The sequence below is a fragment of the Boleophthalmus pectinirostris genome, unplaced genomic scaffold (assembly GCF_026225935.1).
Source record: "Boleophthalmus pectinirostris isolate CB_2022bp ecotype Guang Dong unplaced genomic scaffold, ASM2622593v1 HiC_scaffold_6, whole genome shotgun sequence".
NCBI classification, from domain to species: Eukaryota; Metazoa; Chordata; class Actinopteri; order Gobiiformes; family Gobiidae; genus Boleophthalmus; species Boleophthalmus pectinirostris.
The window spans coordinates 18,515,163-18,541,494 of NW_026571447.1; the positions used below are offsets into that span (position 1 = coordinate 18,515,163).

General features: G+C 36.5%; 2 protein-coding genes across 2 annotated transcripts in view; one reads left to right on the top strand and one right to left on the bottom strand.

Annotated features, from left to right (window-relative positions):
- Positions 1-872: 872 nt before the first annotated feature.
- LOC110171861 (potassium voltage-gated channel subfamily S member 2) lies at positions 873-2,899 on the bottom strand. The gene is made up of 2 exons (XM_020937657.2): positions 2,819-2,899; positions 873-2,314 (listed from the first exon to the last, which is right to left on the bottom strand). Exon 2 carries the CDS (start codon positions 2,310-2,312, stop codon positions 873-875), a length of 1,440 nt encoding a protein of 479 aa, XP_020793316.1. The 5' UTR covers positions 2,313-2,314; positions 2,819-2,899.
- Positions 2,900-8,160: 5,261 nt separating this feature from the next.
- LOC110171747 (NIPA-like protein 2) overlaps positions 8,161-26,332 on the top strand; it is a 28,440-nt gene continuing 10,268 nt past the window's right edge. Inside the window, exons 1-4 of the mRNA XM_020937517.2 lie at positions 8,161-8,332; positions 17,168-17,236; positions 18,725-18,893; positions 26,231-26,290. Coding sequence (XP_020793176.2) covers positions 8,258-8,332; positions 17,168-17,236; positions 18,725-18,893; positions 26,231-26,290 — 373 coding nt within the window. The 5' untranslated portion in view covers positions 8,161-8,257. The remainder of the gene's footprint in view (positions 8,333-17,167; positions 17,237-18,724; positions 18,894-26,230; positions 26,291-26,332) is intronic.

Genomic DNA, 26,332 nt, shown 5'->3' on the forward strand with positions numbered 1-26,332 from the left:
CCGGGTCAGATCTGTTGTCAGTCAATGCATAAACACTCCCCAGGGCTAACACTAGTACATCTCAATCAATATTAGGAAGACAGTGAATGCCTCTCTCTTCTGAACAATAAACATTCATGGGCTCTGTTGATATAGGTTAGCCACACGCTTGGAAAAACTTGTTGCAACATCACAAATACACATCACTCGGAAAACACACACTTGACCACAACAAGTAAGAGCCGAGTGGACTACATAGTGACACGGTCTAGGACTGGACTGCCCCACAAAGCCAAATAAACAAAACATAATAATAATATTGAAGAGATAACTACTTACAAAAACTAAGCATTATCGTGTATGATTTTTTTTTTGGCATTTTAACAAAGTTGGTTAAGTTCCTGATTATGCAGAGAGCTCTGATTATAAGTATAAAATATGTACAAAAATTGCTTTTTATAGGTTATTTCTTGTCCACATTGTTGTCATGTAGTCTTTTTATTCCCATTTACAACAAATGTGCTTGAAATCAGCTTTTTGTCAAATTTACCTGCTCAAGGAGAAAATCATGAAAATATTTAAGTCTGAAATAAAACAGAAAGGCTTTGATAGACTGTGGAGGAAATGAGAATTAGACAAAACAAAATTTTCACTCCACTTTGGCTTTGAGGGACAGTAAAAACAACTACATAAGTCATTTAGCATTTTAACAATTTGTAACAGTGTGTTGCTCAAAAGCCATTATAGATAAAGCACAGTGAAATATTCAGTCTCATTTACTCCCATAGTGACACACATACATTAGATGGACACATTATTGCACTCAATGACAGAGACAGTGGTGGAAGTGTGGATTTTCAGGTTCAGCACTCTGGACAGCTCCTCGGTCTATTTCAATGTATGGATTCATTCAGGCTGTGCTCACTGGGCGAACTCCGGCTCATATTGGACAAACTAGCCATGAGTGACTTGACTTTGTGTGCATAATAGTTCCTCAGATTCACAGATGGCACTTCTTTGATTCCTTCATCAAAATCACAACTCCTCATAGCGATCTCCAGCTGTTTTTGTCTTTTGTAGAAGAGTGAGAATTTGTTGAAAATCAGTGTAATGGGAAGCACTACAACCAGGATGCCAGCCAGGATGCATGCTGAGGCCGTGAGTTTGCCCACTATGGAAACTGGCACGACATCTCCGTATCCTACTGTGGTCATGCTGACAGTTGCCCACCACCAACAAGCAGGGATGGTAGACAGATCTTCACTGTCCTCTTTTTCAACTGTGTAAGCCATGACGGAGAAGAAAGACACCCCAACTGCCAGATATAACAGCAACAAACCCACTTCTTTGTAACTGTTTCTTAATGTGGCACCTAGAGATCTGAGTCCGGTAGAGTGGCGTGCCAATTTCAAGATCCGAAATATCCTCATGAGACGTAAAACCTGCGCCACTCGTCCTAAATTAGCCAGAGCTGGGGTGCTTTCCATGACGAGGTTGATAAGCAGCGTGAGGTAAAATGGTAGTATCGAGATGAGATCGATAACATTTAAAGGATGATTGAAGAATTGCAAGAGGTCTGGAGCAACAACAAAGCGGGCTACGAGCTCCAAAGTGAACCAGCCAATCCCAAAATGTTCAACAGTTTCAAACCGGGGGTCTTCTTTGGGTTGTCCCTCACTGTCCAATAGGCTGAACTCACTCATGCTGTTCATACACATAGTTGCGATGGATCCAATCACGACCAGTATAGACAGTATGCTGATGATTCTGCTGGCCACAGAGTAACCTGGATTATCTAGCATAAGCCAGACTCGCCTCCTCGCACTCCCCAAAATCTGCTTGTCAAACTTTGATGCGTCATTATAAAACTCTAATAAATCGTCAAAAGACGAAGTAGTGCTGCCTTCATCGCTTCTGTCCTCCCAATCGGCCCTATCCTGGTCCATTTTCCTACAGTGGTAAGCGCTACTGCAACAAGAATCAATAAAAAACTCATTGATGCCCCAGTATTCGATCTCTTGACTGAAGGAGAAGATGCAAAGTTCAGCCATGACGTGCAGCCGGCCAGTGTTGTAAAAATTGAGGACATAAGGGAATAAAGCCGGGTTACGGTCAAAGTAAAACTCCTTTTCAGTATCGTCATAGTCATCACAGAGCTCCAGGATGGATTCTTTGGAACGGCATTGAAGGAGGCGGGCCAGTCGGGTCTCGGGGAAGCGGGATAAAGTGTCAGATTGAAGACGTTTCTTAAAACCTCCCACGTTGATGCGAATGGCAGAGGTGTCTTCACCTCGAGAGCCGTGGACTGGTTCAGCCAGGATGTGCCCCGTCATGTCTATCAGAGAGAAGGAGAGGTCAGGAAAAACAGGTGGTCACTAAAGGAGACAAAAGATGGGAGTTTGGTCAAAAGAATACCATGGGCTATTATATGCTATTGTCATTATGCTTTAAAATTCACTCTCTTGTGTGGTAGCCTAGATATTTAAATCAAAATAACAAGGTGTTTGTCTACATGTTATTTCCTTTTTGTTTTCTACGATATTAAATTATCTACTTGAGTATAAAGCAAATCATATAAAGCCTATTGTTCGTAGATAACTGTGAACCTGAACTGAAAGAGTTGAACGTTATGGTGGGCAGGAAAGACAAAGCCTGTCTTACAAACCCACGAGGATTTTTGGACAGTCTTAAAATTACTGCCATTGTGTTCTGTGTAATTCCATTCAATCTGACCAATTAGGCCACTAAGCAAAGCTTTTCCACGCACCATTATACACGATTGTTCTATTCTTTAACCATGTGCCAATTTCCAAACGCACGACAGCAGAGCGGTACTCACTTCAGCGTGGCCAGACCCCTTCAGTTAGACGCGGCTCAGCTCGAGCGGTGCCATCATTTGCATGGAGAAGTTGCATCTGTGAAGCACAGACCTTTGTGCAGTTGAGAGCAGACAGATCACAACTCGTATCTCCGAGGATCTGACGATTTCCTCCAAACAGCCGCGCTTCTTCACTGTTGTCTTGACCTCACATGGTTTCCGTGTGCCTCCCGCGGCTACATGTACCGCCACGCTAAGCACAGTCCGTATGGATCAGAGATATACACGCCCTGGCAGCGGACTGCGAGGGAATTCCTCTCTGTCTCTCCTCTATCTGTTGCTGCGCAGCAACACGTAGCTCGCGTGCACCGCCCTCGAGCTCACCACGAGCTTCACGCGGAGCCGAGGGCGAGGCGCAGCGCTGATCGTGAGGATGCGGAGAGTCTCTCCAATCAAAAGCAAAGTGCGTCCTCACTCAGGCGAAGCTCCAATGACACCTGTAGCCATTAGGACTATTACCTGAATCAAAACAGGAAGAGAAGGAAGAACAGGGATGCGTAAAGAAGAATGTGTTGACATTGTGCTCATTCATGGTGAGCCGTTTTTTTTGTCATTAGAAACATTTCTAAAGAAGATGAGGAAATACATGGCATAGATTGTTGGAATGATAATTCTTAATGCTGGAGATTTTGTTATTTGGGTCACTCACGCTCAGCTCTGACAGACCAGAATTACGCTTACAATAATGTTGAGTTTTAACCAAAAGTTTTAAGGGCTTCATTAATCTTTGACGCTCTGCTGGCGCACAGTTTTATGTAAAACATTAGACACTTTGGATTTTGTTCTGTACTCTTTACTGAGCCACGTCTATATTCAAGAGCACAGTGATTCATTGATTAGATCGGATCACTGCCAATAACCACCTCTTCATGACAAACGTTCACTACGGGGCTCTATATTTTAGTGAATCAAAGGCTCAAACAAGTAAAAGCACGTGCTTTCAGATGTGTCCACCTCATCAGCATCGGCCCCTTTTATCACTCTATCACTAATAGACCTGTCTGCTGCTTTAACAGATGAAAGTGCCCTACACAAATCCTATGAGTTTATGTTTGTGCTATTTTACAATTAGATAACTCTCCAACAGACACAGAAACAGGCTTATAAAATAAAATTTAAAAAAAATCTTCTTTCTCAGTTCGTTTGTTTTGGTTTTTGACTTAGATGAGTTTGTTCTGAGTTGTCTCAATCCATCGTGCATTGTTATTCACTTATAATATTTTATGCCTAATTCTAATTCCTCTATATGAAATTAATTATGGCCTGCTAAATTTATGGCACCACCTTTGGATTGCAGCCATTCTATAAACACTAAAAGGCTCCATAGGAACATTAGAGGACACAGCCACATTTAGCTGCTCATTATCCAAAGTTATAGCTACATCACTGCGTTCAGAGTGAGCCAATATGTGAGAACAGCATTTCTCCTGACATTTAAACACTGAATCAAACTTAGGGCCAGTAGTCCACTAAACCAATAAACAGCTCTAAATGTGTTTTATATTTGACAAACTGTACGGTAACACTTGTTTGGAAACATAACCATGGGCCAAAAGCACTGTTTACTTCTTAATGGGTTTCTACCTCCAAGGCAGCAGTCCATTAATATTTCACCAGGTTTTTCCAACAATTGAAGCTGGACAGGAGTGAAGAGGCCCAGGAGGTGCTATTGCCTGTTTCACTCACAGATAACAGCAGTGGGCACGCTCTCCCCCGGTGGCCTTTTAGAGACTGAAGGTAAGATATTTTAACACATGAAGAGTCATGGTGGAGTTGTTTGTATTGGGCTGGTTATATTAGAACAGCAATTAATAACTGCCTAGTAATAATGACACGAAATATTTAATCTTATTCTGTCTTGAGTTTGTTGATAATAGTTGCTGAGTATGTTATATGAAGTTCTTTTTTTAAAATATTATTTTTTATTGTAATAAATAATGTAGCATCTATTTATGATTTGATCCTGGGAAAACCACCTATCATGAACCTTCTAAATTGATTTGTCAATGATTGGAAAGGTGCTTGAGTTTGTAATATACATTTTGTGCTTGCACATACTCAGACTTAAGGTGTTTTATGCTAAACAGCAGCACTATTTTCTTTACACAGGAGTATCAAGCAACAGCTGAGTTGAAATGCTTTTTGATGTCTCTAGAAGTACTGCACTGCATAATAACACAGGTAAATGAAAATAACTACCCTCAAAGTATTGCATTTTTTCCTTTAACTAAGCTGATTCTACATCTATTGCAGCAAATTATGGTGGTTTTATCTTAAAAATCACATTTTATGTAAATAAAAATATATCTGATGTGAATAAAAGGAACCTTTACTATTCAAAAATTAAAACAGTATTGAAGCTAATCAATATGAAACAATACATAGTAGACTAGTATCCCAATACTTTCGGATGGTAGTTGAGTTTTGTGCCATATTTTTGTCTTTTGTCAGAAAACTACTTTTGAAACTATAGTGCTTCCATTCTTCACCATGTCAAGTAAGCCTGGATTTGAGCTGCTTATCCCCGGCCTTGAATGCATGTACTCCTATTGGAGTCATATAGACAGCTTTATATAAACGCCTCTCACTGGATGGATTTATCTCTGGGAAAACATGAATCATAATCCTACTTAGTCTATTAACCTAAACCTGAACACAATAAAAGCCCTGAGATACATATGTGAGTCTTGCAGCATTTGTCAGTTCATATATTTTCTAGCTGTTTGGTTGGCATTCACATGTGATAGTATTGGGAGGATTGTGGTGTTGATCCAGTGAAAAATAAACGCTTCTCCTCAAACAATAGGCTCAATAACGCACATCACATATCCCTTCTCAACACGCATCATCAGTTTAATTATTGAAAAAGCTGTCACAGCTATCAGGACTTGGGAATTCTCAAGTGTTTCAATTTAAATGACATTTTGACAGGAACACAGTATTTTCAAGATTTATCTGTACCAATTCATCATTTTACCAAGAATTATTTTGTAGAAACAATACCAACTTGCTTCATTCTCTCATAAATGAAGCAAGTATTTGTTTACACAAGTGGATGAGAAGCCTGTTTGTGATAATAAATATAAATAGGACTGTTGAAGCTATTTGTCCACTGACCATATATGCATTAGACTTCAGTTTTACTAATGTCATTAATTAAAATATACTGTTTGTTATTCTAAAATTGATTTAGGAATGAGTCCAACAATTTCCATCACCTACATACCTCAAATTAAAATATCACAAATTAGGACAGCTCCCAATATGTAGTTCAGTCTGGCCTACTGACCATTTAACCTGCATCTCGCTGCACCGAGAAAGCAAAATTGTCAGCCACTCAATTATTGTGTTCTACATGACAACTACATGTTCACTAAACAAATCTCTGAAGAAAAAAATAATAATAATAATAAATCAAGTTTTCTTTATTTTTCAAATTGCAGTCCTACTGTAGGGAAATATACAAAAAGTTATGGAAGGGCTACAAAATGAAATGGGACACCAAGTGGTTGATATAATGTCAACATAGATACAAATATTAAAATTTGCACTAATATTGCATGTACAGTGTATGCTATGGTCTTCTTCAACCCTAATAATTATTCTACTATTCTGTAGTTACCACCTCCATTAGGTTTAGTAGGTTCAGTGAGCACACAAAAACTTCTCACTTATTAACTTGAATTAATCAGACTAAAAAGGTTTTCCTAAATTATCACTTTGAATGAGATGAACAAAAATGCCTCTGCATGTAGTGTGTAATAAGTGACTTTTTAAACACAGATTGAAAGTTCTTTTAGAAAAGAAGAGAAAAGAAAATAATGGACAACTCCGGGCAGAATAATGTGCAATCAAGCAAAGACAGTGAACATCACGTACAACAAACTCATAAAGCCATGTGTAAAGTGTTGCACAGGGAATGGTACAGGATGTTGAAGCAAAGTCGCCTCCCTCTGCAGTAATCACAGAATAAGCGCTGATGGTGATTACGACAGGGGCTGATGCTGAGAGCAGACTCTAAGGGAATACACATGTGCACATTGAAGCTTTTGACACTTTAAAATACCATAACAGATGTATGTGGCCTTATGTGCATTTTTAATTATCAAACCAGTAGCTTGGCTTAACTTAACAGGAGACTCAAGTGCTTTAAATAAGGTAACCATATAACCAACATAAAAGGGAAATTGTTCTACACTAACTTTGCCCTCGAACCTGTTGTCTGTGCGATCTGAGCCATGGTCCATGGGGCAAAGAGGACCTCTGGATCTGACTATAGTGACCTTTGTTTTAGCCTCCCTTTTATTTGGGAACTGAAGATTTATTTTTCTCATCAATAAAGGCACCTTTTCATAGTCTTAGAACAGCAGGAAGCAGCATTATCTGAGCAGTATTCCTTCCATCACTGTTTATGAGATACACTACACCAAAACAGCATGAATTCACCCTTCAAACCAACCTGCTTGTGTCTCTGCTGTGGCGTGCCTGGTTTGCATATTACTAGTTATGTTGATCTACAGCATTTCCATTTCATATCTCTATTCAAAAGCTGTGTAAAAGCAAATAGATGAAAACACATAATAACAACATACAATGAAACACCTGCTGCTGTGAGAGCTTCAGTCTGACCAGCTCCTCACGCTCAAATGGCTCCTGCCCAAGCACAAACTACATTGGCTGTAGTTGTCCTCATGTCCAGCAGGAGGCAACGCCTCTTGAATCAAGAGGTTCTTTGAGAAGTTTATTCATGTTGGCTCGTTTTGTGATTGACAAGACCCTTTAAGCACCTTAGTATGTTTGGTATAAGTGATAGAAGGTCTGAAACGCACCGGCTCTTACACAATACAAGAGCTTTTTGACATAAAATAACACATTAGTAGGGTAAGGTTATATTTGTTTGTGTATAAGGGGCATTACATTGATGTTAACATTTATTGGAGTAATTTTACGGATTTAAATAGAAATCGTTTAATGTAATTAATCTATGTTAATTTGTGTCGCTTCATGCGCATCTCTGGAAACACCTGTAGTCCACGTGATGCATCCATAGCGCTTTACATTTGCTTATTATTTATTATAACCTACTTTTGATGGTTGCATGCGACATGAAGGTTATGTTAAATATTCGTACTGTCATGATAGAAGTGTATGTGTCGGACATAACATAACAGGTTGTTACGTGCTACACAGTGCCTCACATCTGATTGGTTGCTTTAGCACGTCACGTGCTGCTCCGCCACAGCGCGGTCCACACGCGCGTCTCCGCTGAACTTTTTCTCCCAGTTTATTCCCATTGAAGAGGACAGACGTGGGCCGAGCGGAATGGGATAAAGAGGACAGCGGAAGAGACGATTTTAGTCTCGAGGTTTTTATGGTCCTCGTTGGTTTGGAAAAAAAAACATGAACACCTCAAATTCGTCTGCGAGTATGAAAGCTGATGCGTTCAGTGGCGAGATCCTGCAAAACCCACTTCAGGTAGGCCTGGCAAAGGGTGTAACAGGCTATTCCGACATTCAATGTGTTTATACTTACCAGCGTTGGATATCCTATATCTTAATGTCTTTGTTTGTTTTGTTTTGTTTTGACAGAGCTTATATAAAGCGTGTTTGACCTGTTTCTGTCTAATTTTGCAAAAACTAAGTAGACCTAAATAGATTTAAGTTTTACCTTGTACTCCAAGCTCTCTGTATAAATTTGGTTTTAGTTCTTTGGCAAAAAAAGGCCCATAACAAAGACAGCTGGTTGAGAATTAATTAAGAGTTAAAGGTGTATTGTGTAACTTTTCTGGTGGAGGGTCCGTTAAATGCTTTTCTTCTTGGAGATCTTATTGCTTTATCTGGATTTATCTGGAGTGAAGTATGGTATTAAACCTTTCTATCTTCATTGAGACCAAATCAGATCTGTGGAGAGGCAATTCCTCTCACAGTCAGAATGCTTGTTTTTCAAAGTACTTTTGGGCTATAGAACCATCTGCAATTGGATAAATGTAAGGTAGATCTGTGTTTAATGCCATATTGTGAAACATTCAAAGCAGAGCAGTGATATATCCATAGAAACAAGCAGGTGATGGACCCCAACCAAAAAGTTATATTGTGCATCTTTAAAAAAAACTGTGAGCAATGAAAATGTTATAATTTGCTCTGTCTTTCATGTTTGAGAAGCCTTTAGTCCCTAAAATTTAAAAGAAAACAGGCTGTAGATGTACTGGGGTTGCCACCTGTTGTGTTTTTTAAAGTGACCCTAACAAAATCATTGCTGATTGCTGATTCCCAACAGATAACCAACTGCTGATGTCCCTGTGTTAGTGACTTGCAGGTTGATTCTCTTCTTCCTTGGGGCTTCCATAACTTAACTCAGTGCCTTCAATAGATAGATTCTTCTTGCAGATATTTTTAGCTGAACTGTCTTCCATCACCCGCCTCCTTCACCTCCTATAGGAGCCTAACCCATAAAGTAGGACTTCTCAGACAGTTTGCAGCAGATTTCACCCCTTGTGCATGTGTTCTGAATATATATGCATTTCATTTCAATTTAGTGGGATACCAAAGTTAGAGAAGATGCTAGAAGTTATAGAGTTATTACATGGGGTTTACATATACTAGTACATTAAAGGGTCCATATTACGCTGTTTTTGGATCTGTGTAATAATGTTGTTTTCTTATCACAAACATACCTGTTGTGTTTGGTTTATTTCATACATGTCTAGCACACAAACCAAGGCTGAGGCTGAGGTCTTCTCTTAAAGAGAAAACCTGTGGAACATTCTGTGCAAATTTCCAAGCATGTGACTTATACTCCACCAAAACTTACACAGAACACATTTAAAATGAACAAAAAACAAATAAAAAGCTATGATATTTAGAACAATATACAAGTGTTTAGGCCCTTTACACAAGACCTATTGTCAGACGCCTTTCATTCATTTTGTGGCCTTTTCTGTCTTGATCTGTCACTCTCTCTCTATGTAATAGCCTGAAAAAACATAGTCATACCAAAACAGATCAACAATGACTTACAGATAAACATGAAGGGAATTTGAATCTGCATAAGAGTGGGAGAGCAAAGGGCTACATTACACTTGCTAGTTACACAAGCGTTTGTGCATGGGAAGGGGACATCATAATAACAGTGATGAGGACCATAACCATTGTATTTAAAATCGCTATTCTAAAAAATGAAGGTTTTATCCTTGTATTACAAAATGCCTGCGTATGACCTGTTAGCAAGACAATAAAAATGGTAAGTGCTTTCCGCAATTCAATGTAAAACTCATTACCAAGAAGAGAAAGCTGTTACAATTTGCCTTTATCCTCAACAATAAAACAGCCATTTCCATATTTTTTTTGATATTGCACAACTTGAATGTTATGTTTTTGCCTTCCCGCACCCACCTTCTCAGTGGAGGCTCCATCCACACATCAGCCCATTCCAGAGTGAGACAGATGCCTATTGTCCCAGGACATAAAGGGTGTAGTGTTCCGGGTCAAATGCAGTCAGACGTTAGCTGCTATTTAGATATGAATCTGCAGTATAATATATTGCTAGTTTATTGTGATATGTATGTCTGCCTTCAAATATGTATATACGATATGTTGCTACAGAGATATATTGCGATATACGATAATATTGAAACTACTTTATCCCACTTACACAACAACAGTAAAACAAGATAAACCAATTTTCACTAGACAATATCATTAAAAGCCATGAGCAGCAACAGATAAATAACATAATTAAGCAATAGTTATTATACCCTATCCTTAACAGACAGTAAACCTAATAGTAACAAAAATCCCCAATATTGCAAAAAATATATATACTCATATTGAATGATAAGTTGATACAGTAATTATCGCCTAGTCATAAGTATTAAGTATTAAAGGACTGGCAATATCCAACATAACTAACTGCCAAAATGGCCAATAGGATTACAAGATGATTCAAAATAGTCAATGGTCACAATTACCAAATTTAATATTAACTAACCTCCACGGAGTTTGAAATGGATGGGATTCTTGTATGCTACAGGACATTAAAATGTGCTTTATGAATTCAATATTTTAGTGTAATTTTTTAATTATTAAGGTTTGGTTTATTTGTTTGCTTTTTCATATATTTGCAGACAAACCTTAGAAGGCTGATTTAGTGTTTTATCAGGCTATTTCAATAACACTCATTTAAAATTACTGGAATAAAAGATGTTTTGTGTTTAACTATTAAGCAAAATGCAGTTTATTTCCATCTCTTTTATTTGGTCTCTTTGTCCAGCTTTTTGTTCCAAATTAACTTTTGGCTTTGTAAAATGAAAGTTTGAGAGTTTAATCAGCTTCTGGACTGCTGTGGAGAAACTTACAACTACAGACTTCACTAAACCATGAAGTGAAACTGAAATGAAAAAGGGTGCAACTGGACTATAGATCTTTGTAAAATCTTAGATAACAAAGATACATTGTGTTGATTAGTTTGGAGTGAAACTAAACTGTGAGCTTTTAGCCATGTTATAATGTTGTTACCTCCTCAAAAACATACGAGGAGTTGTGTTTTGTTTCATTCACACATGTTTATGTAATCCTTATTAATCCTTATGTAATCCTTATTATTACATCTGTCTGCCTTTCTAAGGCTTAAAATGCTCTGTGCACCCTGTGATGTCATGAAGCAGTAGTTTTCAAGTTAACAGCTACCTTTTTACCTTTTGTTCTGTAAAGATGGGAAATTCCAGGATTGAAAGTATCCAAATGATACTAGTGAAGGTGTATGGAGTTTAAAAACACAGTGGAGCACTTCCTGTATTACTACATCACAAGGTGGAACAAGGTGGAGAGAAGATTTTAGCCTAAATATGCAGGGTTTGTGTGTTAAACATTTGTGAATTAAAGAAAACACAAGTCCAGGTTTGTATTTGTACATCATTAAAACACAAATCTGAAATAACATAATATGAGCCCTCTAGTGAATAATAAAGAAGGTCATTTGGGATATTACAGTTTTTGGACTGTTCAGGCTGAGCACCTTTATAAAACCTCTAAAAGTCTCTATTGACTATTTGCAGTCACACTAAACAGGAGGGGAATTAAAGTAACTATTAAAGTTGACACAATGATTGAAAACCTTTTAGAAAGCACTAAATACATAATTGTATTATTTGCAGTACACTTGAATAAATCAATTTTAAAATGTCAGTAATAAAACATGCTTACCAAGACAATTGAAAGATCTTAATATATCAGCTTTAGATATTTCTGTAATACAAGGTCCTAGGGAGAATTCAATGTCAAAACATTTTAATCTAACAAGTGATGTCTGCCTTCTGCAATTGCTGCAACACACAAAAACAAAACAGCAGGTCCAAAATAAATTAGGCTTTTATTGAATGATGATGATTACTAATAGTTTAATCACCATTAACCAATTATGGAAATGGAAGATTATTTCAGTAGCTGTGAAGTCAATGGACTCAGATTGATGGTATCCCCACATTTGTACTGTAATACGGTATATTTTTCAAAGCAGTATTCACACAAACTTTTCTATCATATCCCAAGTCATTGTATGTCAGTCTATTGTAACTCTCAGTAGATACAAGTCTGTTACTGGTTTGAATAGAGTGTGAACTGTTTGCTAAGTAAGATGACCTCTGAGGCACACCCACTGCTGTGTTTGCTCTTTCTATCATTATACACAACTTCACTGTCTGGACTTTCATATATAAACTGCATATTTTAGACCATTTATTTTCATGTTTTTTACCTTGGTATTTTTGCTCTTATTAGATTTTACTAGTTTTATAGTCTATTATATATATATATATATATATATATATATATATATATATATATATATATATATATATATATATATATATTTATAGTCCTAGTAAAGGTGCACTCTGTAACTTTTTTGGTTGGGGGTTCATCACCTGCTTGTTTCTGTGGATTTGTCACTGCTCTCCACATTATGACATTAAACAACTCTACCTTTTATTAAATTACAATTTATATAATCTGTATTGTGCAGCACTTTGGAAACGGTTTTGTTTATGAAATGTGCTATTTAAAGAAAGTGGATTGGATAGACTATTACTCCATTATAATGCATGTTTAAAGAGCTTTATGATTAAGGTTGATAGCATAGATGCTCAAAATGTCATTAAAATACATGTGCAGTCTACAGTGACCTCACAGATACATTAGTTAATTTATATTCTCTATTCTGTTGGCTAGAACAAGCAATGGCATCACAAAATTGGTTGTGAAAATTCTGAGAAATGGAGTCCAATTGATTTTTCTCAAATTTATTCAGGCCTGTTCTCTCCTCTCCCTCCTCTTCTCTCTCCTCAGTCCACAGCCTTCTGCCTCATTTGGCACTGACACTTCGCACCCGCTGTGAGCTGCCAAATACATACGCTCTAATTTCACACAAACAAACAATGCACAAGGCCAGCATTCTGTGTGGGTCTGATATAAGATATAGGTCCATTCAAAGGTGAGATGTAGCACACCTCACACTTTGAATTTTTGTCAGACAGTCTGTCCTCCTTCTCCTCTCACTATTGTCCACTGTGAGTGTGTTCCTGTCTGACCCAGTTCTGTTTTTCTGTTTCCATGCTGACCATTGAAACGGCTAGTCTTTGAAATAACATGTAGTCTGCTGTGTCTCGCTACCTGATGTGTGCAGATGTGTGAGCTGAACAGGGCTTAGATTCTCAACACGGCGGTCATGGACAAAACTGTTCTTACAAGAAGGTCATTAAACATGTATTTATTAAAAACTGCTCCAATACTGAATAACAATATAATATGTGTCATTTACAGTTCAGGGTTTTATCGTCTCACATCGACTGAAAGCATACTGTAGATTAGTATAATAGACATTTAAGACATTTTACTGGAGTTAGTGTTGACACAAATGTATTCTGACACTGCATTCAACATTAGTGCTCCAGTGGAGTGATCCATATCTCTTTAGTTTATTTTTTTACAATTGTATATGGAAGGCTAGGCCAATGCTTGCAGCAAAGATGGCAGAATTTATATTAATGTTACATATTATTTTCGCTCAAAGACACATAACAATATCAGGCATTCACTCCTCGGTGGTGGTAAGCGACAGCTGTAGCCACTGCTGCCCTCAGGCAGATTGACAGAAATGAGGCTGCCAATCTGCTTTCTGCCTTGAAGACAATGTGAGTGAAGTGTCTTGCCTCAGGACAGACTGCACCCACTGCAGCGTCTGATATTGTCAGCAGTGTCCCTTCCAAGTACTAATGAGGCCCAGCCTTGCTTAGCTTAGACAAGATCAGGCTTTTTATGATGTTCAATTCTGATTCCCATTTCTCGGTTGACTGTTTTTAGAATTTCTATAGTGTTATGTAATGGTTATACAGCAGCAGTGGAAATAACTTTTCTATTGAAAAAGTTTTTTTAATGAATTGAGGCATTTTCATTCACCATTCAGTAACACAAGATGTTCTTTCCAAATGTACACGGTTTATCCTGTGATTTTTTTCAGACACCGCAAACAAAAGTAAAGTCTAAATCCTGTTTGCCCTGGTGGTTATGTTTGCCTGTCAGTACACTCGCTCTAGTCTGAAGGAGAGCACTCGTACAGTATGAGCTGAAAAGTTTGGTTAATACTCACTGTGGAGAGGGCTGAGTGCTGGGCTGAATCTGAAATTACCCACAAATCCACTGGGCTTATGAACTTCATAGGAGATGATGAGTTTGGCTTGTGAGTTTGTGATTAAAGCTGGATTGGTTTTATAATATATAATATATATAAATAAATATAATATATATATATATATATATATATATATATATATATATATATATAATATATATATATATATATATATATATATATATATATATATATATATATATGTATAAGGAAATAATAACAAGATTTAACTGATGAACACATCATTAGATAGGCCTGTCACAATAATTACTATATCAATTTACAATTCAAAATATGAAAGTTGGAACAGTATATTTTGGGGCTCAGTATTTATCATGTGCACATTTTCTTTAGGGTATTTTTTTCTTGTAGTACAATAAGATTTGAGCTGTAGAGGGTTGAATAACTAACTTCTGTACACTGTTCTGTATTGCTACATTCTCTGTAGCAATATATCTCGCTTTGAAATTTGTTGTCATAACAGGCCTATCCTTATAGTATTAATAAGATACTTGTGGTTTAGCTGTGAATGCTTTTAATCATTACTGACAAATACTATATTTCACCCACAGTGTTTCATCTGTGCAGCAAATCACCTTTATTCGTTTTCATTTGGAACCTTGTCCACAGTGAGTGAGAAGAATGAGTTATTTCCAAAGGTTAATAAACAGTTAGATGTGAACAATATGTACATCATTATTAGACTCACCTTTTCCTGGCATATTCAAAGAGCAAAGGCCATACTGCTTGTTGGGTCCACTTCATCTTATCGACTCTGGACCACGGCTCATCAAATTTTAATGTAGTCTGGAGCTTGAACCAGAGAGGTGGTCAATACAGCATATTAACAGTGGGAAATATAGTTTCAGTAAAAGGAAAATCATCCTGGAGTTATGAGCTGATTTCTTCCATTGCAAAATCAGAGGAAATTTAATTTATGTAATCTACACAACCTTATCATAGAAAACCAGTACAGAATTTAAAGATACAAATGTATGTACAAATATTTTAAAGGTGTGCTGTGTGACTTTTCTGGAGGGGGTCAGCAACCTGTTTGTCTCCGTGGAGATGTAAATTCTTTGGTTTAAGTTGTCCACAGTATGGTTTTGAACAAATGTGTCTTGCATTTATTCAACTAGAGGTGTGATTTATTGCAAAAAAAATATCTAAAACATTATACATTTATATGGTGAGTGGGGTCGCTTCTCCACAAATCTAACCTGTAATTTGACTTGCAAGTGTCCATGGAGATTCATTCAAATTTATAGTCATACTGTGGAACATTCTAGGTACATCACTATGGAGACAAGAAAGTGACGAATCCTCCAGCTGAAAAGTTACACAATTAATTTTTAATTCTCTAGTACAGAATTGAACAAAAAATATGAACATTTACGGTACCTTCCTTTAGGGTATAATTTTACTTGTTATCGGTACTGAAGTTAAATACAATAATGTATACTCATTTGCTTTAATAGTTTTAGCTCAGCTGTTACTGACTGATATTTCCTACTTTACAAGGTCATATTTGAGTTACTTTATACCGGTTTTTCATCATCTGCTCTCAGCCTCACAGCACACTTTCATTTTGTTATAAACTCTTCCCACCCACAGACACTGGTGAATGTTTATGACCTAAAATTAAATTTCCCTTTGGCATTAATTTTCTCAGGAAATGTGGCAGTGCACCCGACTTCGTCTCCGAAAAGCTTTTGGAAGGATAGAATGAACATTCGAATAAACACTATAAGTAAAGTCAAACATTTTCCCTTTTCACATAGACAGACAATTTAAGATGTACTGGTTCACTTGAATAAGCCAAGTTCAGTATCTTATGTGGAGTTGGAATTTGGATTAAACTCAGACACTACCAGTCAAAAGTTTGGACACACATATATATATATACACAGAAGACAATTCCAAGTGGTCAACCTTTGCCTTGCTGAAAAATATTTAGTTATTTAACATTTTTTCTCTGCTACATAATTCCATACATGTTGCTTCATATATTGGATGTCTTCTGTATGCATCTAAAATGTAAATTACTAAAAATAAAGAAAAACATTGAATGAGATGGTGTGTCCAAACTTTTGACCGGTAGTGTTTATGTTTAAACAGCACCAGTAAAAGCTTTGGACACACCCTCTCATTCAATGTTTTTTTTTTTTTCAGGATTTGAATATAAAATATAACTGTCCAGCTGGTTCACAGTAAGAACGTGTATATTTTGATTTGCATGTAGCAATAAAAACACTGGAATAGGATCAATTTCAGGAGGCAAAATGCTGCATAGCTGCTATTGATGAAACATTAAAATACACAAACTAGACAACAATAAAAAATATTTTACAGCATTAAAACGACAACCATTGTAATTGAAATAAATGCAACTTTCATATGGAGAAAACTTCCAGCCAGAAAAGTACCATGACCTGACCACAGCGCAAAAGTAATATCTTGATTCCTAAAACATTTCTAAAACTCTGATCTCTCAGGGAGGTGATAGTTGAATCTTACAGAGTATTATATTGTGTTTGCATTATTTTCTGTATTATGTTGTGTTTGCATTATTTTGTGTGACAATCTGCACAACTCCTGATTCTCATGTTTTGTGTTGTTTCTCCGCAGGCTTATCTTCTGGGAATCATTGTCTCCATCTGTGGGAACGTGCTCATCAGCATCTCCCTCAACATACAGGTACAAGCCAAAGCTGTCTGACAATACAGCAGCAGGGAGGGTGTCTCTGCAGGTGGCTGCAGAAACTTGTTTACACTGAGTTTACTGTGGGAACAATAGTTTTAGAAATTGATACATTTATATTACCATCTCCAAATATTTAATTTTCTTATTCAAACTTTTGACAAGAATGAGTATGAAAAGCTTTTCCAAACACATTACTAAACAAATGCCTGTTTATGAGATATAGTTTACAAAATAGAAAATGTATAAGATGAGCTTGTCAATTGATTAAATAATTCATCTTCATACACAAGCAAGTAGAGTTGAGTATACACACTAAAATGATAAAACCGTTACTAAATAACTAGATGAGATCACCACAAGTCAGAAGACCACCTACTAATTTTATAGAAACTCTGTAGTAATTTTATTTTATAGTCCTAAAAATGCATTTTTGTCCTTATTGTGGTGTCCAAATTGATACTGATCAAGCTTGTACCTTAGTACAAAAATCAAGTTTGAAAACTATTGTAAAGTAGTAGTAGTAGTAGTAGTAGTAGTAGTAGTAGTAGTAATAGTAATAGTAGTAACAATAACCAAATAAAAAATATTGTTAATGTTTTGCATATTTTGGTAATCATATTCTTACTAGACAGTTCAGACAGTTTATGATGCTATAATTATGTTTATTATATTATGTTAGCTAAATCCGTAACAATATTCAGTAGTGCTTTTGTACCAGAGAAGAATGTCTCTATATATACATATATGTTTGGTTTGGTTTTGGTGCTTGATTTGGATAATTATCTTATAAATACACAATAGCAATCATAATCAAATCAGGAACCCCTCTGAGCTCTCTGGGCTGCTGCTAATCAGTAGTATGTCTTCTTTGATCTGATATAACAGTTTTTCTATTTTGAATAACAACTTTGAAGCAGCTGATGAATCCTTGAGCTAATCAAAAACAAGAGCAAAAGAGATGTATAATTTAGGACATTTAGTCGATGAGTTGTTAAAACTTTGAATGTGTATTGTGAGGAACTGTGGATCTCTGAGAATCAGTGTTGTGGTGGATCATGCTCCATTTATTGAAGCTCACATGTTTAGAAGAAAGTTACTTGGTTATATTGTTACTTCTTCCCGCTCAAGTTCAAGCATCAACCTTTCATTTGTATGAGTCAATCTTAGACTCAAATAGTATAGATTGCATTAATCTCTGTACCATTTTCTGTTTGTTCTGACATAGCTTGAAATAAAGACTATTAAAGGGCTATAATCAGACTGAAAAGAAGTGGGCTACCATTGAAGCCTATCTAGTGAATCAATGTATTAACTGTGATAATAGCGCTATACTGAATAGGTGTAAAAACTGAAAAGAACAATGGATGAGTAGAGAAAAATTTATTCTACAGTAGGTTACAGTTAAGAAATGCCAAAATTTGCTATATTATGCCATCGTCTCTTGACTTAACACTTTGGGTTCTGTTTCATCTATGCTGTTAGAAATACACCCATGTGAGACAGGTCCAGCGTGGCTCTAAGCCCTACTACACATCTGCCCTCTGGTGGATGGGGGTGATCCTGATGGGAGTGGGTGAACTGGGGAACTTCGCTGCTTATGGATTTGCCCCTGCATCACTCATCGCTCCACTGGGCTGTGTGTCTGTCCTAGGTAAGGTATTTGCATGATACAACTGTCAACAAAGTTTGTATATAAGTAATATAAAGTTTGTATGTAGCTCAAATACATTTTAAGCATAAAAAATTTTGGACATAATATTCTTTCATCAGGGAATTTGACTTACCCCTAAGAATATGTACTTTTTATTCCAATACTTAACTCTATATTCATATTTCACATAAATTTGCTGAAGTTGTATCCCCAATTGACTAACCAATGAGTCTTAACATTGTAAATCCTCTGCAGAAACAGCATGGTGTGAACTGGAGTAAGCCTGAATCATTAGCCAATCAAAACAAAGGCTCTCCACTGCTGCACCTGTCAGCTGCTCAATACAAACACTCTAAAAACCTAGGTTAAATATTGAATGGGAGTGAGGCTGCCTCCATCACTCAGAGCTGGAGGTGCTTCTGACTCACTGATATTAATGACACCTATTACCACAAAGCTTCAAATGATTTTCCTACAGGCACGTCTCGCCAGGGGATGAATGGTTGGAGTTAAGCACAGAGCAAAACTACAAATCTTGTTAAAGCAGCACCAACCCCTGTTCCCTGCAATTATGTTTGAGTAAGAGCTTGTGCCACGAGAACAGGAGTTTGACAGTTGTATTTTAAGTGTTTCCAATGTGTAATGAGCCAATAATGAAGCAATGTCAGGCTGAATATTTTGACTTGGGGCACAAAATGTCATGAGCACCGTGCCACTCTGCAAAGAGGTTACTGGCAGGGGTAGAACAGGAAAATAATGAGTAATTATATATATACTGTAATAGACTAGATTTTTCAGGTAATTGTAGCTTTTTAGAACAAATTCTTCTCCCTATAACTGAGTATAATTCTACCCCTGCAGTTGAAGCTAGCTACACCTAAAGGGCCCTTACTCCTCATCACAAATATACCTGGAGTTGTGTTTTGATTCATTCACACATGTTTTACACACAAACGCTGCACATTATATAGGGTTCTTAAAGTTTAGTGTTCTTCTCCCAAAAGGAAAATGCTCTGTTCCTCCTTGTGATGTGTGGTAATACAGGAAGTGCTCCACTGTGTTTTTAGACTTCATACTTCATACTTCATTGGAATCATTTGGTGATGATTTCATGGCGATGACTGAACAAAAGGTAAGAGCCCTTGTCACTACATGACATCACAAGGTGGAACAGTGCATTTTGAGCTTTGGCAATTTAGACAAACTAATATTAAAGGATTACTCAACCATGTGTGAATGAAATAAAATACGTATGCATGTATGTTTTTGATGAGGTAACAACATTATAATATGACTTAAACCTCACAAGAATCAATTTTGTGTAATATAGGACCTTTAAAATCTCAGAAGTTACTGGATATGGCACGAAATCCAGTTGTCTCAATGCACGACTGTCTCACTGTTGTCACTGTTGTTTACACTTGGTACAAAAACACACATAACACAAATTCTTGCTCTGATTAATGGGAGCTTAGAGAATATGTTTATCATGGTTCAAAACCACTTAATTCAGCTTTAAACTGTTGAATTAATAACACTTGATAAAAGGCTGATCTAAAATGCTACTAAAATTGCATACAAAATTTACTATTTTCATGCATTTCAGTACAAATTTGGCTGCAGTACTTGCAGTTCTCATTAATTATAATTCATATAACTGTACTTTTACTGAAGGGGCGTGCATTTTCCACCACTTTGTAGATTCAGTGCCAATACTGTCTTGGCTGTGTAATTGTAGATACTCTCTAAGTCACTCTCACTGTCCAATAGCATGAATTGTTGAATTAGATTAGATATTTATTAATCCTTTTGAGAAAATTATAAAGAATTTAATCTTTGTGATCTGTTCTGCTTACAGCACTTAGTAGTTGAATAAAAAGCTGATAAAGATTTTAAGATCTAATTGCTACCACTACTGTAAGTGCTGTTATCATTAAAAGTTGAACTAGTAAAACTGGGTGGGAGGAGGAAGTATTTTGGTGAGTAAAAAACTGGTGGATCTAAACCATGGGATGAAAATGATGATTTGAAAATAGTGCGACACCAAGCTGAGCTGCAGATGGCGGCTGTGGAGACGAGAAGAGGAGTTTTGTCTCTAAGCAATTACTACTGTTCGCTGCTTCTACTGTTAGACACCTTGTAATGCAATAGACAGAAAATGTACTAAATATGCATGGCACGATATTGAAATTTGGTGTCACGATTATCATGGTCAAAATAACTGCAATTAACATTTATATCATGATAATTATTAAAGTTGCTGACATGTTATGGATATTAATATGTAAAATTTTAATATTATGAATAGGTTCCATATTAAAACTGTTCTAGTATTGCACAATTTTATTTGTGAAAACAACAGTGAATAGACCATCATTGATACGTAGCTTTTTTCTGAACATTCTGGTAATTATATTATGTCCCACAAATGATTACTATCTACACTTGTTATCACAATAAATGATAATTTTGTTATTGTCCCATTCCTGTTATAAAGTATGCGTCATGACTGAGTTTAGCCCTGCAGCACTGTACAACATGTGTAAAATCTGTAGTGCGCAGATGGAGCAGATGGAGTATTCTATGACAATCAGGCGCTTGTTGTTTCTTACATTTTTATCATCAACAAAACAAATAATAAATCCTGTTTTCTTCACAGAATATGCCACATTTTCACTCCAGCTTTTTACAGTGCAGATATATTGCTTTTTTTTTTACATAAATAGGACAAAGTTTGACATTTCCTGAGTCTTGATGTGTATTAGAAATAGTTCTAGTTTCTTAGTATTGAAATAAAGATTTATTATTGTGACAACACTAGTAGCACTTAGTTTTAGTGGTTTAGTCCTACCTCAAATGTATAGATGGGCATGTAGTAAAAAATAGTCGAAAAATTTGAATGAACTGCATAGTTTATGTATATGACAGTGAAAAACAACTGTTGTCCCCATGGAGATGTTACTGCTTAGCCATGTTCCATAGCTATATATAATATCTTTATGATACTATATAATATACCTTGAAAAACTTCTCTCCACACTCGCTCATCTCGCCACAGTTCTGACCTGCTGGCCTGGTGGCATCACACATTTGTCTCCATGGAGATGGATAAATTTAATGCCATACTATTGAACATTTCAGACAATGAAGTAATATCTCCATGGAGAAAGTATGTGACAGAGCTTTAAACATCAAAGTTACATTTAGTGCACCTAAAATGAGAAAAAAATTACTTTTGCTTGGATTTACCAATAATAAATATGCATAATAACAGAGAGTTGTAAAACATATAAATACAATAGAGAGATTACGCCAAATCATTCTATCAGTTTTAACAATAAATGAATAAGGTACTGTATCTATGTATTTGTACTTGTTCTCGCTATGATGGAGTGCTTGAATTGCCACAGATCTTTTTTTATTTACAGCCTGCAGAGCCCTTGGAGGCAGCCCTGTGTCTGCTTTTGGTCAATTGCACACACTAAATTATGTGAGTTTATTTGTGCTGTGCCTGCATCATAGAGACATGCTTCAACAGAGCAGTATGTTATGGATAAACAGTGGTCTATAGGGGAGTACAGCTTTGTCCAACATGTTTTACCAACAACATGTAGCCTAAACCCCAAATACTGATTCATATCACACAAATCAGAGATGGTATTTAAGCACTGCAAAGTTCCAGTGTGGATATTTGAAGATGATATTTTGAAAGGAAACAATAAAACGAGATAGAAAACCTAGACTCTCACCACCAAGATAAAACACGAGGTCATCCTGTGGGAGTGGAACACAAAGCAACAAGGACATTTAGAGGACTTCTTTTAACTGTCAATCAGCTGGGGCTTAAATATATAATGACTGTCTATTGGTTTAATCAAAGTCAATTCAGAACAAAAGACTATTTCAAATGATAGTACCTTATATAATCTGCATTAATTGGCACTAATGCAGTGATTTAAAAGAAAACTATATTGTATATTGTTGCTTGTTCTTTATATTGTTTCTTTATATTTATTGTATTGCAATAAGAATAAGGATAGATACAATTTCCTCTTCAAAAGCCAGTTTCATCCAGTGCAATGAAATGGACTGTTAAATATTCCATAGCCTGGCCATGATCACGTTCACATTTAGGACTTCACCACTGGGACCAACTGGATCTGACAGTTACTATAGCAACTCCATACAAAGTGAGATTGATAAGTCTGGAAAAAAAGATAAGAGGAAATAGTTCTGGGATCACTAAGACTGAGAAGTATATCAGACCACATTTTTTGTGGGGAGGCAATGATCCAGCTTTTTCAATTCCGATACCAATACTTTGGGTAAAAGTGTCTGCCGATACCAACCAATATCAGAGACTAAAAATAGCTTTTATTTCCTAAAACTATTATAAAATAAGACACAACTGATCCAGTGTGTTATGTAGTTGTTACTTATTCCACCAATAATGAAAAGTTCAAACACTTTGTGGACCAACTACAACTAGTAAATCGTATTACATCCATTTATTTGCCCAACCAGAATTTCGGCTGAATCGATATTTGGAAGCTGATATCTGATTCATCTTTTTCAGTATCGGTGCCGATATCAAATACCAATATTGGATCGGTTTGCATCCCTAATTTTTTGTCATTCCTGGATCCTCTCTTAGAACAACATGTTGCACTTTTGAAGCAACATGTGGTTCTAATAATGAAAACAGAAAAACTATATGATAAATGTCCTGCCAAATGAATTCTGATTACGTATTAGTATAATTACTGTGCTAATTCAGCTCAGTTGATTGAGCAGTCAGATCCACTAACCCACAGGTTGGCAGTGTAATTCCAGCTCCCACAGATGAATACTGCTGTTGTGGTCTTGAGCAAGACACTTAACCCACCTCGTCCCCAGTGTTTGCGTACATGTGTGTGAATGTGTGAGTGTTTCTTTGATGTAAAGCATACCTTGAAGGTGAAGAAATGCTATATAAAAATGTGATCATGACCATTTACAATATGAATTTAAGTTTGGGTCAGAGTACGACAAAGAGGCATGCCCACAATTGGTCAACATTGTCTGTAACATTTGTGTTCATGTATTATTTTCTGTCTTTGTGCATATCCACTTGGCCAGAATGGCAACTCTTCCAAAATTAGCCTTCCCCCTTCACCTCAGAACAATACAAAACACTACCGCTTTTTTTACACATCCATCCACTGCTTGTCTCTCCCTCTCATTCCTTCAGCCTGGCTCCTGTCTCACCATTATGTGTGCTTGAACATAATGCACATGGCTGCCTGTCAATGCAAAATCTGTGGTCTCTTTTCAAGCGTGTCGTCTGGGGAAACGTTAAGAAGACTAATCTGAGACTAAGCTTGTGTGAAACTGATTGCTTTTTTCACGCACATGGCTCTTCTGATGGTGATGGATGGTTTTGGGAAAGTTGTAGTGCACATAAGAGCATCTTGGTATGATTCTACATTGTTATAAAGCTCTAATGAGGAGCATTTATCAGAGAGGGGTGACAGTTCTTAATCATATGGAGATTGCGTCGTATAGATTTCTACACTTGCATGCATTATACATGAAGATATAATGATATGTTTATATGTGGGGCCAATTATGGTGAATAGGCAAGCAAGGATTTATTTTGAGGTATTGTTTGTGCACACAAGCAGATGCTTTTGAAAACTGTTTCTTTTAAGTTTATTTGTATAAAATTAGAGCTGGGTACCTTCCAAATTAATTTCAGATCCAGGACAGGAATTGTAATTTTTCCCAGTACCTTTTCATGAACTAATCATTATCTAGAATAACAAAAGAGATTTAGGATAATACTCATAAATGTGATTTCTTTAGAAAAAAATTATTTCTTCTTCTTCTTCTTCTTCTTCTTCTTCTTCTTATTATTATTATTATTATTATTATTATTATTATTATTATTGATCTCTGGTCACACTATCTTGTACTCTCCCAGGAACAACCAGACATCACAACTTTTTGGTACCAGTTGAACCTTCCCTTTTTCTGTACTGGTAGTTTTAAGGAATACGCAGTCCTATCTAAGATGCATGTAACTGAAAATATAACCCTAACTCTAAATAAATAAATACTTAATACACTGTGTACATATGTGCATGTATGTAGACTAAATATATATAGTTATAGGTCTTCTTTACTACACTCAAATACATGATTTTGTGTGTTTGCGTATGTGTGTGTGTGTAAATATATTTTCTGCCATCTTATGTTCTCTTTGTTCAAAGGGTTAGGCAAAATAAACTTCAGCCTAAACCCCTTCGGTTGTTATGTGTTAATTTATTTGTGTTATTCATGAATCATTGTAATATGATTCATGATTGTGCCAGCTGACTGAAGAAAATAAACTAAGCTACAACTAAATCATGATTGAAGACAGAAGGTACTTGTTGATAAACAGTCACTTCCAGAACAACCATACTGACCTCAGTGACAGCAGTGTACATCACTGTAGTGTCAGGAGGCTGTGGGGGTCCAAGAACACAGATGGTCTTTGGTCCAGTCTCTCTCTCTGTCTGGATCTCCATCTGTGAACTAGACATATGCAACAGTGCCACCCCAAAGTGAGGGACGAGGACACACAGCAGAAACCATAATCCTTAAAAACATTTTGACATTTATTAGCCCTTCTTTGGCTGTGGTCATTTGTATTCCTCAAGCACCATGTGATGTAAAACCAAAATTCACCCTGACCTTGCTCATCATGTTGCACCAAAACAGCAGAGAAAATAAGCAATTCATACAAAATAGTTGTATAATTCCAAAGAACAGTGTAATACTGTTGTCTAAATTATGTCTAGACATGATTTGTTTTTAAAGGGCTCATATTATTTATTTTCTGATATGTTATAATATTTCCTCATTAGGGTTTTGTTTCATTCCCACATGTTTAACACACAGACCCTGCATATTTAGAGTTCTTTTCTCAAACAGAAAACACTGTGTTCCACCTTGTGATGTCATGTGGAATACTGAAAGTGCACCACTGTGTTTTAAATTCATACACCTTCACTAGAATCATTTGCTGAATCAGCACTGGAATTGCTCATCTCTACTGAACTAATGGTAAATGGTAGACATGAACTACACTATGATGACATCACAAGGTGGAACAGAGCATTTTGAGTTTTGAAGCTATAGACAGACTAATAATAAAGTATTACCGGTACATGTGTGAATGAAACAAAACACAATTTGAGTATGTTTTTGAGGAAGTAACAGCATTCTAACATGACTAAAAGCTCATAAGAGCCAATTTTTGCACAATATAGGACCTTTAAAGTGATTTTAATTCTGTGTTTTCAATTTCACAGCCAGCGCCGTCATATCTGTTGTTTTCCTGAAGGAGACGATTCGCGCCTCAGACATACTGGGTAATAAAACACTGCTGACACCTGCAGATTGCACTTCATATT